Source organism: Brassica napus, chromosome C3 (genome assembly GCF_020379485.1).
Source record: "Brassica napus cultivar Da-Ae chromosome C3, Da-Ae, whole genome shotgun sequence".
Taxonomy (NCBI): domain Eukaryota; kingdom Viridiplantae; phylum Streptophyta; class Magnoliopsida; order Brassicales; family Brassicaceae; genus Brassica; species Brassica napus.
Window position 1 is genome coordinate 25,921,901 of NC_063446.1, and position 16,083 is coordinate 25,937,983.

General features: G+C 34.6%; 1 protein-coding gene across 6 annotated transcripts; it reads right to left on the bottom strand.

The window, feature by feature from the left end:
• Window positions 1-52: 52 nt before the first annotated feature.
• LOC111208459 lies at window positions 53-16,083 on the bottom strand. 6 transcript variants are annotated; one of them, XM_048752982.1, is made up of 13 exons: window positions 15,947-16,083; window positions 15,748-15,857; window positions 15,609-15,669; window positions 15,446-15,530; window positions 15,258-15,371; window positions 14,796-15,101; window positions 11,213-11,293; window positions 10,738-10,838; window positions 1,385-1,723; window positions 1,184-1,313; window positions 988-1,107; window positions 723-899; window positions 53-617 (listed from the first exon to the last, which is right to left on the bottom strand). In XM_048752982.1, exons 6-13 carry the CDS (start codon window positions 14,931-14,933, stop codon window positions 492-494), a joined length of 1,212 nt encoding a protein of 403 aa, XP_048608939.1. In that variant the 5' UTR covers window positions 14,934-15,101; window positions 15,258-15,371; window positions 15,446-15,530; window positions 15,609-15,669; window positions 15,748-15,857; window positions 15,947-16,083; the 3' UTR covers window positions 53-491. The 6 variants fall into 6 exon arrangements, 5 of the variants coding, with proteins under 5 accessions (XP_048608939.1, XP_048608940.1, XP_048608942.1 ...); XM_048752983.1 differs by having other exon boundaries at window positions 14,796-15,371; window positions 15,613-15,669; XM_048752985.1 differs by having other exon boundaries at window positions 10,738-10,807; window positions 14,796-15,371.

Consider the following 16,083-nt stretch of genomic DNA (forward strand, 5'->3'; position numbering starts at 1 on the left):
CAAAATAAAACATTCAGAGTTTTTGAAAAAAAAAAAAAAACTACAGGAACTGCTCGTTCGGGTACATCCTCTTCATCATCTCCATCATTTGCTCGTTCTGCTTCCTCGTTGCCTCACATCCCGCCTCTTGATCCGTCATCTTTTGCTCCAACGCAGCTATGCGGTCATCTTTGTCCTTCAACTGGTCCATAAGCACTTCTGGATCAACATAGGGCTGTGGTGCAGAAGGAGGAACCGACCGGGCTCGACGACCCAAACCGACCAAACGTCCCTTCTTCTTTGGAACCGACTGAAATAGAAAATAAACAAATTTAAATAATAGAAAAGATGATAAAATGAAAATAAAGAAATAAATGAATTGAACTTTTTTATAAAGAATATACCGATTCAACGATTTCGTTGATTCGAATCCGGGACAAGTTGGTCGAAGCCGTCGAAGTGGCGCCTAGGTCGGTTTGAAACTAAGATAGACGGGTCTCTTCGTCTTCCTTCTAAGTTTCGATCAGGCTGAGCACATCCCTCACAACACCATCATCAATCTCCCCGGTGTGCTTGTTGGTATGCGCCGTCTTCATTAGGACGAAATCATCAACCGGCTCGCCATCATTTTCATCTGCCTTGAAAAAACAAAAGTTAAACAAACATTAGAAATTAGAAGAAAACCATAAAAAATAAAATAAAAATACTTAAATAATTAAAAAAAAAAAAGAGATTGAACTTACCAAGCGATCCCCCAGAGTGACAATAGTCTGGACACCCAAATTGTGCTTGTACATGCCCTTCCCGCCACGATCGCTCTTGCGGTTGGCGGAGTTGGTCACGGAGGTAGCTTTCGTCTCGTCCTTATCCCAATGCAGACACAACTCCTCCCAGACCGTGTTGTTGATCGACTTCGGGACCTTTTAATAAAAAAAATATAAAATAGTTTAATAAATCCAAAAATAGTTGAATAAATTCAAAAAAATTGTTTAATAAATTAAAAAAAACCTGGTTGATGAGCCACTTCTGCTTCCACTCGTAGATCTGCTTCTCATAGTTGTCCATAACTTTATAGACGAAGGCGTCACAAATAAAGTTCGTGTGATCAGGATTCCAGGTGAACTCTTGCTGAAAAAAAAAACACAATTTGTAGAAATTTTATATTAAAGATTAAAAATATAAGTAAAAAAATTAGAATACTTACCGCAAACTGACGAAACCACATCTCCTGGTCCTCGGCAGGGAAGTGAGTGAAAGTCGAATATCCCTTCCTGAGGTTCGAGTACATCATAATGTTGATCCATGCGCTGATCCCGTTCCCGGATCGGTTGAACCTAATATAAGAAACAAATTATTAATAATGAATCAAATTTTAATGAAAGGAAAAAAAAAGACTTTTAATTACCATGTTAGACGTCGTCCCTTTGGACACGGAGTGAGATAGGGAAGATGCTCACGACCGGGCTGTTGAACCAACTGGGCAACAGTCATCACTCCCGGAACGACTGGAGGAGCGGGAGGGGGTGCAGCAGTGGGAGGGGGTGCATCAACGGGAGGGGGTGCAGCAGCGGGAGCAAAAACCGGAGCGAGAAATGAAGAATCCCGACAGTGGCTGCTCGACCCCCGAGAGTGGCTGGACGAACCCTGAGAGTGGCTGGACGAACCCTGAGAGTGGCTCCCCGTACCACTACGACCTAGTGGTGAGGCAGGACGAGATCGAGACCAGATCTGATCACCAGTAGAACTGTAAATTAAAAAAAAAAACATATTTAAAAATAGTTTTAATAAATATTAATTGGAAAAATATTTAAAATTAGTTATAATAAATATATAAATTAAAAAAACATATTTGGAAATAGTTTTAATAAATATTAATTGAAAAACATATTTAAAAATAGTTTTTATAAATACAAAAAATAATAAAATAGTGTTTATAAATCAAAAAATGTTTTATAAATACAAAATTAGTTTTAATAAATATAAATATTTTTATAAATATGAAATCATCTTTTATAAATCCAAAAATCAAATTTATATACAAAAAACGTTTTGTAAAATCCAAAATCGATTTTATAAATACAAAAATAATAAAAAATTTATAAAAAAAGTTCTAAATCAATTCAACACAACAAATTATCCAACCAAATCACAATTCTGAACCTATTACACAACCGAATCACAATCCTAACCAATCACCCTAACAAAAATCAATCAAAAAATTTCTAAAATCATCAAATCTACATAAAAACCTAACAAATAGAACCTAAGAGAGTGGGATAGGGTCCTTACATGATTTGTGCTGGAATAGAGAGGATTCGCCGGAGATCGTCGCGAGAGAAGGGGGAGATTGCCGGAAGAAGAGAGAGATCGCCGGAGGAAGAAGAGAGAAATAGGGAAGAAGAAGTGTTTCGTGTTTATAAAACCTAGGGTCCGACGGAAACTATCCGTCGGAATTTCCTCGGTATTTTTAATTTCAATATTCGCGAAATAGTTGGCGGCTGGTTTGCCCGGTTAAATGAAAATATTCTGAGGAAATTCCGACAAGGAAATTCCGACGGACACTTAAATATCCGTCGGAATTTCCTTGGGCTATTCCGAGAAAATTCCGAGGAACACATGTTTGGGATTTCAAAACATCAAATTTTTTTGCCCTATATCATTTCTTATACAAATGCAATACATACCACTGAGGAATCTTTGTATAGATGATCATAAACTTTGAAATAACAAAATTTCGAAACGAATTGTAAGTATTCCCTTCACCGTTCATTAAAGTGTATAAATGTTTCTCTTATGTTGTGGGGATTTGGTTCATACAATAGGAAGGTGTTTATTATAGGGTAAGGAACAAATTTTTGACTTCATAATCAGTCTAAGACACATAATAAAGGTTATATAAGTGTTGTTCAAACCGCAAAACGTTGTTTTTGGTTTAAAAATCCTATTTCCTCGGAAAAACCTCGGAATATTCCGAGGAAATTCCGAGGAACACTAGTTTTTCCTCGGAACATTCCGAGGCTTTTCCGAGGAAACAGAAACCCTAAAAGAAAAGCCCTAAATCGTCGGAAAAGCATCAGACTATTCTGAGGAAATTCTGAGGAAATCCCTAAATCCTATTATCCCTCGGAATTTCCTCGGTATTCTTATATTAAAAAAAAAGGCGATGCTGCTCTGTTTCTGAGTCATCATCACCAGATGAATCTGAATCTGGATCTTGGTGAAACTCTCTGATCTCTGGTTCATCCTCTACGTGAACGACGGCTTCCTCTCCAAAGTCGGTTAAATCGACTACAGGGCCAACTGCAGCTAAATCTTCTGCTGCACTTAAGTTACCGGATGTGCTTGGTTGTAGTGGGTCTTCCAGCTCAGAACTTCTCTGAACTCGACCTCTCGGGTTGAGTGAAGTAACAGTGACCCATGGATCATCTCTGTTCCTAACCCGGGGGTATTTTATATAACAAGCCTGTAACATTTAAAAAATTATTTAATTTGTAAATAAGTGTTATTAATACACATGATGATGAATCATTATGAATAATTGATATATTTATATTTAATTACCTGATCGGCCTGAGAAGGTAGAATGAAAGGATCATAATATTGCAACTTTCGCCTCGAATGTACTGATGTAACACCAAATGCATCTGTTCTCACACCTCGATCTGGAGTGTTGTCGTACCAATCACAATAGAAAACAGTACAGCGCAATCCAACCATGCCCGGATACTTGATTTCCATAATCTCCCGTATGTTTCCGTAGTATATATCATCTCCAGATGCAGAACAAACGTCAGCATCATAAGTCGTACTCGAACGTCTCCTCTTTTGAGTTGTGAATGCATATCCTCGAGAACAAAATCTCGGATATGACTTCACAACATACTCTGGTCCACACACCATCTTGCGTATCCAATCGTCAAATGTTTCACCTCTGGTCATATCAGCAGACACCTATTAATAGCACATATATATGTTATATCAATATATGTGAATTAGTATAAATATGTGATAAATAATATTTTAATTTGTTTAAAGCACTCACATAAGTAAGCATCCATCCAGAAAATTCTCTTTGCTTCAGTTCTTCAAGTTCCTCCTCTGTGGCGTATCTATATTCGAACCGCTTTTCTGCCATGAAAATCATGTACATATGTTGACAATAATATAATTAGTTAAGATTTAAATTTCAACGTGTTAAAATAAAAATTTGTAAGCTAATTTATTTACCTCTCATATTGAAGAACATCTTCGCAGTTGGTGAGTAAATATGTTTGCAAATGACTGTGCTCCTGCTCAGTAAGTCGACCGTCCTTTGATTTTCCGCTAAGTCGTCCAACATCTGTGAAGATGTCTGGAACCGTAACATGATATGTTGCCCGTTCGCCTCTATCATCATGCCGAGCAGATCTTCTGTTTTTGGTCTGCACTTCTGCTGGAAAGTAAAATTCGGCAAAGTTTGAAGTTTCTGAATTTATCATCTGCGCGATTATAGAACCTTCCACCCTACTATAATTTTTCACCATCTTCTTCAAATGGTACATATACCGCTCATACAAATACATCCATCTATACTGCACAGGACCACCAAGTTCCAATTCTCTTGCTAGGTGAATAACAAGATGCTCCATAACATCAAAAAATGATGGAGGAAATATCTTCTCAAGGTTGCACTGAATCACGGCTATGTTAGTCTTCAAATTTTCAATACCTTCAAGATTCACTGATCTCGTGCATAAATCGCGGAAGAAAACACTAATCCCTGCAATTGCTTCATGAACATTCTTTGGTAATAGTTCCTTGAAGGCAAACGGAAGGAGGCGCTGCATCATTACATGGCAATCGTGACTCTTCAAGACGATAAATTTTCCTTCCTTTATGTCGACACAGTTATGCAAATTAGATGCGTAACCGTCTGGAAATTCTACATCGTTTGAAATCCAATCAAAGAACGCATCTTTTCCCTTTACATCAAGTCAGTATATGGGAAAATGAGCCCTACCATTCTCATCAACATGAAGTTCTGAACGAGCACATATATCGACTACATCCAGTCTTGACTTCAAATTATCCTTTGTTTTACCTTGAACGTTAAGGATCGTGTTCATGAGATTGTCAAAAAAGTTCTTTCAATATGCATGAAATCTAAAGTATGCCTCAGCAGATGATCCTTCCAGTATAGCAAATCCCAGAAAATACTCTTTTTGTGCCAGTTATGTAGTTCTCCAACAGAATCTACCGGATAATGCACATCTCCACCTTGGTCTGGCGTCCTTTCTGCACCAAAATCTCTTAGTTGTGTCGACAAATCTGCCCCACAAATTTCCGGAGGTGGACTGTCAAACACCCTCTTTTTCTTTGTAAACAAATTCCTACTCCTACGATATGGATGATCAGGTGGTAGGAATCTCCTGTGACAGTCAAACCAACACGTTTTCCTTCCGTGTTTTAGTTGGAAAGCATCAGTGTTATCTTGACAATATGGACATGATAGCCTTCCATGCGTTGTCCATCCAGATAACATACCATATCCTGGAAAATCACTTATTGTCCACATAAGTACTGCCCGCATTTGAAAGTTTTCTTTACATGAAACATCGTATGTTTCAGCACCTTGAGCCCATAGTTGTTGAAACTCATATATTAGTGGCTGAAGAAACACATCAAGTGATCTCTTAGGATGCTCTGGTCCGCGAACGAGAATGAAGAGAAACAAAAACTCTCGTCGCAAGCACAAGTTTAGCGGTAAGTTATCTGGTGTAAGAATGACTGGTCATAGAGAATACTGTCTTCCACTCTTGCCAAACGGGCTGAACCATCAGTACATAATCCAAGGTAGACATTTCTTCTCTCATACGCAAAGTCGGGATATGTTGATTGGAAATGCTTCCACGCTTTTGCATCTGAAGGATGTCTAATCTCACCATTTGTTGAATGCTCCGCATGCCATCTCATTGGTTGTGCTGTGCGTTCAGGCTGATACAACTTCTGCAACCTTTCCGTCAAAGGCAAATACCACATCCTTTTAAAAGGCACAAGAACTCTTCTACTCGTATCTTTATAACGAGCCTTTCCACAAAATTTGCATGTAACCCGCTGTTCATCCTCCCTCCAATAAATCATGCAGTTATCGCTGCATACATCTATTACCTGATACGATAAACCAAGACCAGCTACTAGTTTCTGAACCTCGTAGTATGAACCAGGGGCTACATTATCCTCAGGTAGAATACCTTTTACAAAATCATCAATCGCATCCACACAGTTTTCAGCCAAATTATAATCTGTTTTAATGCCCATCAGTCTTGTTGCAGATGATAAAGCTGAATGACCATCTCTGCAACCTTCGTACAAGGGTTGCTTTCCAGCATCCAACATATCATAAAATCTCATAGCTTCTGCATTGGGTAAATCTTCCCCTCTAAAATGATCATTTACCATCTGCTCAGTACCCATACCATAATTTAAATCCATTCTAATTGGTTCTTCTAACCTAACCGCATGCTGAGGTTCACTAGTACTACCATATTTATAATCAGTTTCTCCATGATGATACCAAATTTTGTAACTTCGTGTAAACCCATTCAAATATAGATGAGTCCAAACATCCCACTCTTTAATAATCTTTCTGTTTTTACAATTAGAGGAAGGACATCTTAACGTACCCGTTTCTGCTTCCGGTTGTCGTTGAACTTACCCCATGAATTCGGTTATACCTCGTTGGTATTCTTCCGTAAGCAATCTCGTGTTCGGATCCAAATGAGGTCGATCGATCCAAGAACGATAATAATTTGAAGAAGACATGCTTTTTCAATCAAATTCGTGTGTAAATATAGTATGTGAGAGGATGAAGAAATGGAGTGAATGAAGAGGTTGGAGGTGCGGGTATTTATAGATGAAATGCTGCCGACAGTACCGAGGAAATTCCGACGGAATCCCGACGGCAACGACTTTTTCCTCGGAATTTTTTAAATTCCCCAACGGCTCTCTAACGGCTATAATATATCCTCGGATATTCGTCGGTGTTTTCCGAAGAATATGATTTCCTCTATTTCATCGGTATATTCCGAGGAAATTCCGAGGAAGCCCAAATTTTGGGTTTTCTCGGAATTTCCTGTCGGAATATTCCGAGGATCTCATTTTCCGTCAGAATGTCCGTCAGAATTACGCTGTTTTCTTGTAGTGATTTGATTAAGATGTTTTTATAATTAGAAATCATTATTTTAGAGTAGTAAGGGAAATGAAGAAACAAAATGCGATTGAAGTATCAAACGGTTAGTTTCCATATAAAGAAAGAATCGTTCATACAAGGTAAGTCTATGTGCAATGGATTTTGAGCTTTTGCTCATTTATGAGGAGTATAATTATAGATTTTTTTTTTAACGCTGATTTATTATTATGTTACAATTATGACATGAGAAAGATTACATAGACGATTCGACAACCGACAATACTACATGCCTAGGTAATAATTATAGACTAGGTAATAATCTGTGCAATTTGCACGAAATAAGATTATTAATTTTGTTATTTTTTAAGAAAAAAAATATTCTCTCTGTTATGAAATGTAAAATGTTTTGGGTAGTACACACTTGTTGAGAAAATTACTTTTTATGGTATCATTAAAATTATAAACTAAAAACTACTCAACCAATTACAAAATAGAACTATTAAATTTGATTGACTAAACAGTTTTTAATAAACTTAAAGTTACCTAAAAAGATGAGAACATCTTATATATTGGAACATAAAAATTATTCTAACATCTTACATTTCAGAACATAGGAGTATTAGGTATTTTTAATTTGGATATCGGTTCATTTTTAGATCGGTTTTTTCGTTCTTTCAACTAAAATATAACTACCATTATAAATCAATATTTTATTTTGGTTTGTTCAATTAAAATGCTTGAGGTTTTTGTTTTTTTCCGATGATAATCCAAAACCATTATTTTTGTTTTGGTTTCATATTATATGAATTTTAGCCAATTTTGATATCGAACCAATAGTTTTATATTATAATTTTTAAATGCATGAAAAATAAAATTAAACATAGATAATAGTTGAAAAAAAGAAAAGAAAATTATTAAGATAAAATATTTCATTACAATTTGGTCGATGGTGAAAGAAAACATTAAAAATAATATTCCAATTTTAAGAGAATTAAAATTATTACTTGTGATAAATATTTAGTTATATAAATGTGCACATATACGTATATGTAAAAAGATATAAAAGTGGTTGATAAATATATAAAGATACTGTTAATTAACATTAAAAACATTTTTGTTCAAAATAACACATGAAAGATAAAAATTTTAAAATAAAATTAAGTAAAAATAAAATATGCCTAATCATTAGTGAATTTTTTGCAAGTTATATTTTTACGTGAAACTTTTATATAACCCGTATAACAATGCACGTGAGTTTTATATTGAAAAAAACCCGTAAAATAGTAAATAGTATGAACATATTTATGTAGAGTTTAGCGGAATGTGACACGTCAGCGTACTCATTATCAAATCGCTGTGAAACTGTCACATGACAATATAATGTGAACCAGTGGTGGATCTAGGATGAATTTCTACATGGGGCAAAACGACAAAACAGTAGAAATATATTTATAAATTCAAATTTTCATCCAGGGTATTATTAAAATTCTAAACATAATTAAACCCAAAGAAAAAAAATCAAAAAAATCATGGGGTGCAGCTGCCCCACCCACTCCTCACCTAGCTCCGCCAATGATGCGAACACACTAATGTCAAATGTTTTTTTTTTTTTTTCTTTTTTACCAAGTTCCTTTTGTGTAGAAAAGTCCCTCTGGCTAAACTTTACCAACATTTAGAATTATAATACTATCAACTAACTATCTATACTATTAGGGATTCTGCCCCTGCCTTTTCAAAATAATTACCACCAAATGCCATTCCCTTTAATTTTTTTTTTACAAATCGTCAATGACTTAGGGGGCGACTGGTTTTCCCGCTACCACCCGCAAACGCAGCTTTTGCGGTTGGTAGTGGTTGTCGTCGGGTTGCAACAATCACTCAAATCGCTTTAAACCGCCTCAAACCGCTCTGAATCTCATAAATTCAAAAGTTGGCTCCCGCTAGCGTTTGCGGTTGCGGACGGTTGCGGGAGGGTAAAATTTTTTTTATTTTTTTTTAAAACAATATATATACAAAAGTAAAAATATTAAATAAAAATTTTAAAATTGAAATTATGAAAATATTAAAATATATCTATTATATTTAATTAATATTATAAAATTTTATAATAAAAACAATTTCAATAAATTTTCAAAAATTAAAATTATAACTTTCTAAATAGAAATTTTATATTTATTATAATTTTATGATTTTTTATATTTTTATAATTATATTAAATTTAAATATTGTTAATTTATTGTTTGACTATTAACGCATTTGGTAGTTAACCAGTCATAAGTCACCCGCAAACACACCAATTTTTAACCGCAGTACCATTCGTACAAATCTCTTAAAACCGCTAGAAACCGCAACCGCCCGCATCCACAAACTCCCGCAACCGCAACCGCAACCGCTGCGTTTAAACCAATCAGACCCTTAAGGCCCAAACCGAATGCATACTATAAAGGCCCAAACTGTATCCATATCAGAATAATCCTCATTTTTGAAAACCTGATAAAGGCCCTATAACATGAAACCATCTTCATCTTTTCTCAAACCCTATACCCTAACGTATTCATACGCATTCTCATGAAAAGACTTAAAAGATGAAAAAAAACTTCCGAACAACTCACGTGTGCAAATAAAGCTTATTTAGACAATATGAGTTATTAAAAATATGACTTATTTAGACATACGCATTCTCATGTTTGTTACAGATAAAGATTTTAAAAACATAACCTAATGGTTAGTTTATTCCATATTTCTTTGGTATATTCAATATTTGTTAAATGTATATATATCTATGAGAAATCAATTATTTTAAAAATTAACCAATCCCATATCTAATAGATACGGTTTATTTTAAAATAACTGATTGTTTTTTTCTAATATAGAGTTTCGATACCATATCTATTCTAACTATAATTTTAACAACATAATATTCCCTATAAGATTTTCCGATAAAAAAGGTGGAAGGTATGTAGCGCCTACAATCACGGTGCAAATGTACAACCAAATTGAGAAAATGAAGATACACAGAGGCTACATTCAAAGTTCAAAAATATCTTTCTATAATCTAGATTGCGTGAAACTTACTCACATAATATATTTTAAAAATTTATGGTAACTGCATTTAGTACTATTAACGATAAAGATCTCGCAAATATTTAGAGTAGCCTACAAGTTTTCAAATAACCTAATCTACTCTTCCTATAACCTCTTCCTATTATAAATACCCACGCCTCTTCCTATAACACTCATACCGCAAAACCAAAAGAATGGCTTCTAAAGCGCTCAACAACACAGCAAATGATTCTACTGAACAAATCACCGCCATCAGCGACTTGAAGCCAAAGCATACTACTAAGAAGGTTCATGTCAAGGTTCTACATTCGTGGACACAAAACATCAATCAAGGGGGGAAAACCATAGAATTCGTTTTGGCTGATGAGAATGTAAGCAATCCAAACTTTTTCAATAGAATAGTGTTTTTTATAAAAAAAAAGTTGTATAACTTGAGCATTGACTTAATTGATGTTAATATTTCTAATTTATTTAATTGTAATATGTACAAGGGGCATAAAATTCATGCAAGCTGCAAAAAGACTTACTTTGAGAGTAAAGGAAGGCTTCTTCTGGTTGGAGTATGACGCAACATCAAAAACTTCCAAGTCAGGCCTGCTGGAGGAGCATATCGCACAACAAACCATATCTACAAGATTTCATTTAATCAAGCAACAGTGGTTTCTCGGTCCAATTTCATGAATGATGACTTATATCTTAATTTGGTCGATTTTCAAAGCGTTCTATCTGGAACTCTTGATGAAAAACTCCTAATAGGTAAAAACGTAATGGATAGTTTCTGCAATTAAATTGTGTACTTGCTACATTTAATAACTTTTCAATGTTTTATTAACAGATGTGTTGGGCCAAGTTTTGGATTGTGGTGCTGTCGAAACTATTCAATGTGCTGGTGGGAACCAGCGTAAAAAACTAGAGTTCACCCTAAGAGACATCAAGTAATTTTTTCTGTCAATCTAAATTCAATCCAATCAATTATTTTCGAGTGACATAATCACAACTAACCTCGCTTTTTGACTTGTGAGGTAGTGATTCAAGAATACCATGCTGTATTTGGGGCAAGTTAACCGACACTCTCCATTCTGCCTGCAATCAAGACGATGGATTGGTTACTTTGCTTCTGAGGTTTGCCAAAATTGGAAAGTTCAGAGGTACATATTTGAATTCCTATAGATTTCGTTAAAAATAACAATTATTATATACATAAGACTGTCTAATATCTAATCTACTAAATGGTATCCACAACAGGAGAAGTACAAATCTCTAACTCCTTTGATGCTTCTCAAATGATCATCAACCCTACAATACCCGATGCAGAAGCATTTAAAGATATGTAAGGGGATGATCTTTTGTTTATTTTACAGTAGTTATTTGTCTATCATACTAACTTTGAGAGTATGTTTTTTGTAAGGGATACTGGGGATGACAAAACTCTAAAGCCTTATGAAAGTAATGAGGAGAGTCAAGAGTACATCAACAAGCAAATTGATCAGGCAGATAAGCGAGGACAGCGTGATAAGTGGTTGCTATACCCCACTAAAAACATTTATGAAATGAAAGCATCAACTCAAGTAAACAGTTTACCCTTTTGTTTTAATTATGTTACATTGTATAGCGCATGTAAGTGGGTTTTAACCATTTTATTTTTTATTGTTTAGGTTGATAAATGTTTAGTGACTTGCGCAGTATATGAAATTGATATGGATTGGTCCTGGTATTACTTTGGTTGTGATGCATGCCAAAAAAGGTGATCAAAACCGGAACCAAGATTAAGATAGTGAATGGAATTGAGATCACCACTCATATTTGGTGGTGTGAGGCATGCAACGACTATGTCTTGAAAGTTTCACCACGGTATGACTTAAAGAAATAAAAAAAAAACGACATGCTTTCTATATTATAGTGGTGTTGACCAGTTAAAAGAATCACTGTCTGTCAACTCTATAGGTGGCTTCACTTGATGGTCAAAGATGATACGTTGAGAAGGATAATGTATCTTATGGTGCTGAGATATACAAAGTCGGAAAAATCTACAAAGACAGGATGAATTGCTTAACTGGTGCAATCACACCAGTTCAGTCTGAAACGCCCTTGACAATTACCAGTGTTGATGAGGTAAAATTGTCTAATCTAAGGTGACATCAATATTTTGTTACGCGAGAGTTTCTTTCTTAACGACCTTATCAATGTGTTTTTATGCATGGTTCTGTTTATTTGACTAATAGCCAAGAACTTAACGAGTCTGTATCCACACCATCCAGTAAGAGAAAAGAAGATGAGGCTATTTCTCTGCCTGACATCAGTTCAACATCAAAGAAACCATGCTTAATGACTGTTAAAGTTGAGAAGGCAGAAGAGACTGGCTAAGTTAGGAAGAAGACTGATGTCAATTGTTTTTTTGCATTTGGGTTTTTGGTTTTTTCTTTTTAAATCGTTGGGTTTTTTTTTCTTTCATAAACTTATGTTGGATTTGTGCTTTTCAATCAGTCTATTTATCCTAATGCATTATTAAGTTGATCGTCAAATGTTTGATCCACGCCAATGTACACAAAATCATCTACTTCAAATTCAAATATACTTGAATTAATCAAAAGTTTCAATTACATATCGAGGTGAGAAATAATCACTATACCTATGTTCGTGAGGATAATATAATATTTAATATTATATGGATCTAAATCAGCCATTAAAGTTGTTATAGTTAAGGTAAACGTAATGTTAAATTTTGAAACTAACATTGATTGTATATTTCTTTAAATCACCAAAATAGCAATTTGTATTATTACCAAAAATATTTGTTATTAAAAAGTGAAAATTAATGTAAATTATATAGAAATCAATGGAGTAGATGAATAAATCCGGTATTATTTCAAAACTAAAAAAATATTTTCTAAGATACTGCATCATCTTTCTTTACTTTGTTTCTATGTTTAGGTTCTAAATTAATTAGAAGACCTTCTCATCCCAAGTGGTGGCCGTAATTGACATTGTAGAGAATTACAATGTCAAACACAAACAAAGAGGTCCCTCCAAGATCTGACGGTTTGATACGCTCGCAACAAAGAAAAAGAAAGAGAACAGCGAACACCAATGATGCAGAGAACACACAGACGAAAAGTTCTAATTTCAACAACACTTCCACTTCTGTGCCTCTTAGCAACGTTTTTCCAAGGGTTCTAGCTGATATCTCCAATATTCATCCTAATTTGCCATCCTCGAGAGTTTTTATTGGAACCACCCCTACTAATGGTTTAACAGTCCTTCCACAAAACCAAAGTTAACGTGATATAATTTGTGTGCTTTACCTCAATACTAAATTGAGAAATTTTCTTTATAGATAATGGGAAACATGAGAATGGCCAACAAAAAAGATTGAAGAGCAATTCCTATAAGTTGATGTGTAAGATAATACTCTCATATGTCCTTATATACATGTTAAATTGTTGTTTCTAATGGTTAATAATGAAAAATTTCATGTTTTTTCAATTAGCAGAATCAAGCAATCAAACTACTGTCAGCAACATCATTGGAGGATCTAACAATGTTTCAACAATTCTAAAGGGAAAGAGAGCAGACTCGATAGATGTCACTGACCATACACCGTCTACGTTTTCCAGTAAGAAACGAGGTGCCAAATCAGGGGTTCTAACAGATGTTACCAATGTACTACCTACTGCCAGTACCTTGCCTTTTCAACTTAGAACACCTTCTACAAATGGTTCATGTGTTACGAAGATATCTACTAAGGGTAAATACTATAATTCCAACAATTATTTTAAGATATTTTCAGCCTTTTCTGCAATTGGTTACTTCTTCTGGTTAGAAACAAGGCAATTTTCAGCTAAAGGTAAGGGGAAGGTACTTGATGGAGATAACAAGTTCAAGAATAAAACTACAACCAAGAGTTGGAGAAAAACATTGGAAGCTCAATTCGATGGTTGTGTAAATGATAATTCTTCAAGTGAGGATGATGAGGACCAAGCATACCAGTGCGACTATGAAGGTCTACACTTTTTATTGTTTACCTTAGCTTTGTTGATTATCTATTTAAGTAAATATCGATTAACCAATTTTATTTTATTTTGTTTTATTAGCAGAAGAGTCTGAATTAGAGAGAGAACAAGTTTATGATTGCAGTAGCGAAGAGAGTGACACTGATCACGGATCACCTGATGTCTTATCAAAAACAAATACAAAGACAGCTTCTTCATGTACGCCAATGACCAAAGCTACATCTTCTCGGAAACAATATGGTATGACCTAACTGATACAAAAAAATGCCTTCTAAAAGCCACATCAAAATATTTGTTTGTTATGTTTATTTACAGCTAATGACTGTTTCAAACAAGCATATTTAAATTCTGCAGAAGTTTTATATTTGAAAACATAACACGAAATGCCAGATAAGTCAGATGTCAGCTTCATCTCTAATAAAATTTACACACTAATTTTTAAGTCTCTAAAGTAGGAAACACGTATAATGCAATTAATCAACATTCATCAAAAAATCTTCTGGTTTATTCCCCTAACTACCAGTTTCAGTTTGAAGCCTAATTACTAAAATTTTAAGCTTTTAAAATGCACTTACTTGGGTTTGTATTTCTTTGCAGTCATGTCTTTGTCCCATGTCCTTCAAATGAATTAAGCTTCTGTCTCTAAACTTTTGACTGCTCGACCTGCTGTGTAAATCTCTTGTTGTGTACAACAGACTGCACCACCTGTACATCAATTGTATATTTAATTAAGTCAACTCACTAAACGGTAAACACATATACCGTTTCTCATTTCTAAATCAACCAAATAAACCTATAGTCCGAGACTTATCTGTGTACTGCAAGGTTTTTGATAGACTTTGCCTCATGGCCTTAATCATTATTCAACTGTCAGCTTTGTGCTGTTAAATTAGGAAACAACATTAAGTCTAAAGTTGATATTTTCCAAATATTGAATATGACTTTCGTGGATGAATAGATGAAAGAAAAACTATGTTCCAATGGAAGATATATTATATCTAATGTAAAAAAGACAAACTTTCTGAAAATAACTTAACTTTTATATTGAAGTCATGTTTTCCTTCATAGGAGAATGAAGTCCGTAGTCTTTGATTGATTCACATCGTCTCCAGACTCTTCGAAATCATTCCAATCTCACATTGATAAGAAATCTGAAATCAAACAAAACGTTACAATTTGATATCTGTTATTTACAAATCTCAAGAACAGAGGAAATTATATTTACCATTTGTTTGTCTTCCAACTCTTCTTATGATATAATCGACAACCATCCCAAACTCATCTTTGTTCACAAGATTTTGCCTTCAGCTCTGAAATACAAAACAATAACATTTTTTTTTAAGATCATCATTGATGTTAGAGATGGGCCAAATATAGAAAAATCTGACCTACATATTTGGTATGGTCAAATCCTCGGTGAATCTACCGACTTTTAAAGCTTCTGTTTCACTTTGTTTCCTTAAAAAAAAAGAGTAAGCAACAGATTTAACTAAAACAGATTAGTTGAATCGGGCTTTCAAAACTTACATGCTTTTATAAGATCTTTGAATTCCTCTTCGATCCAAGTTCTTAACAAGATCTGAACAGATCTGAGATCTCAGTGCTCTGTTCCGTGGACTTGAGAAAGAGCTTTTACTCTGTCAATTGCATGTGGTTTCAATTGTTAAAAACCAAGAACAAAAAATAACAAAGATTTAATCATCTAAGAATGTATTGTAATACTTACCTTTTATAACACACAGAGATGAACAAGACATGAGATTACTCCTTCTGATTTTTTTGTTCTATCTTCGAATCGGAAACAACGAGGATCGTCGATTACTTTTCTAATTTGAGAGAAGTTACGGAGAAAAGGAATATGTC

Coding starts and splice junctions, on each gene's coding strand:
- LOC111208459 (XM_048752983.1), bottom strand. CDS start 14,933: ATGTACAGGTGGTGCAGTCTGTTGTACACAACAAGAGATTTACACAGC. Junction 10,839..11,212: donor CTCACAAGTCAAAAAGCGAG/GTTAGTTGTGAT, acceptor GAAATCTTGTAG/ATATGGTTTGTTGTGCGATA. Junction 1,314..1,384: donor AAGGGACGACGTCTAACATG/GTAATTAAAAGT, acceptor TTCTTATATTAG/GTTCAACCGATCCGGGAACG.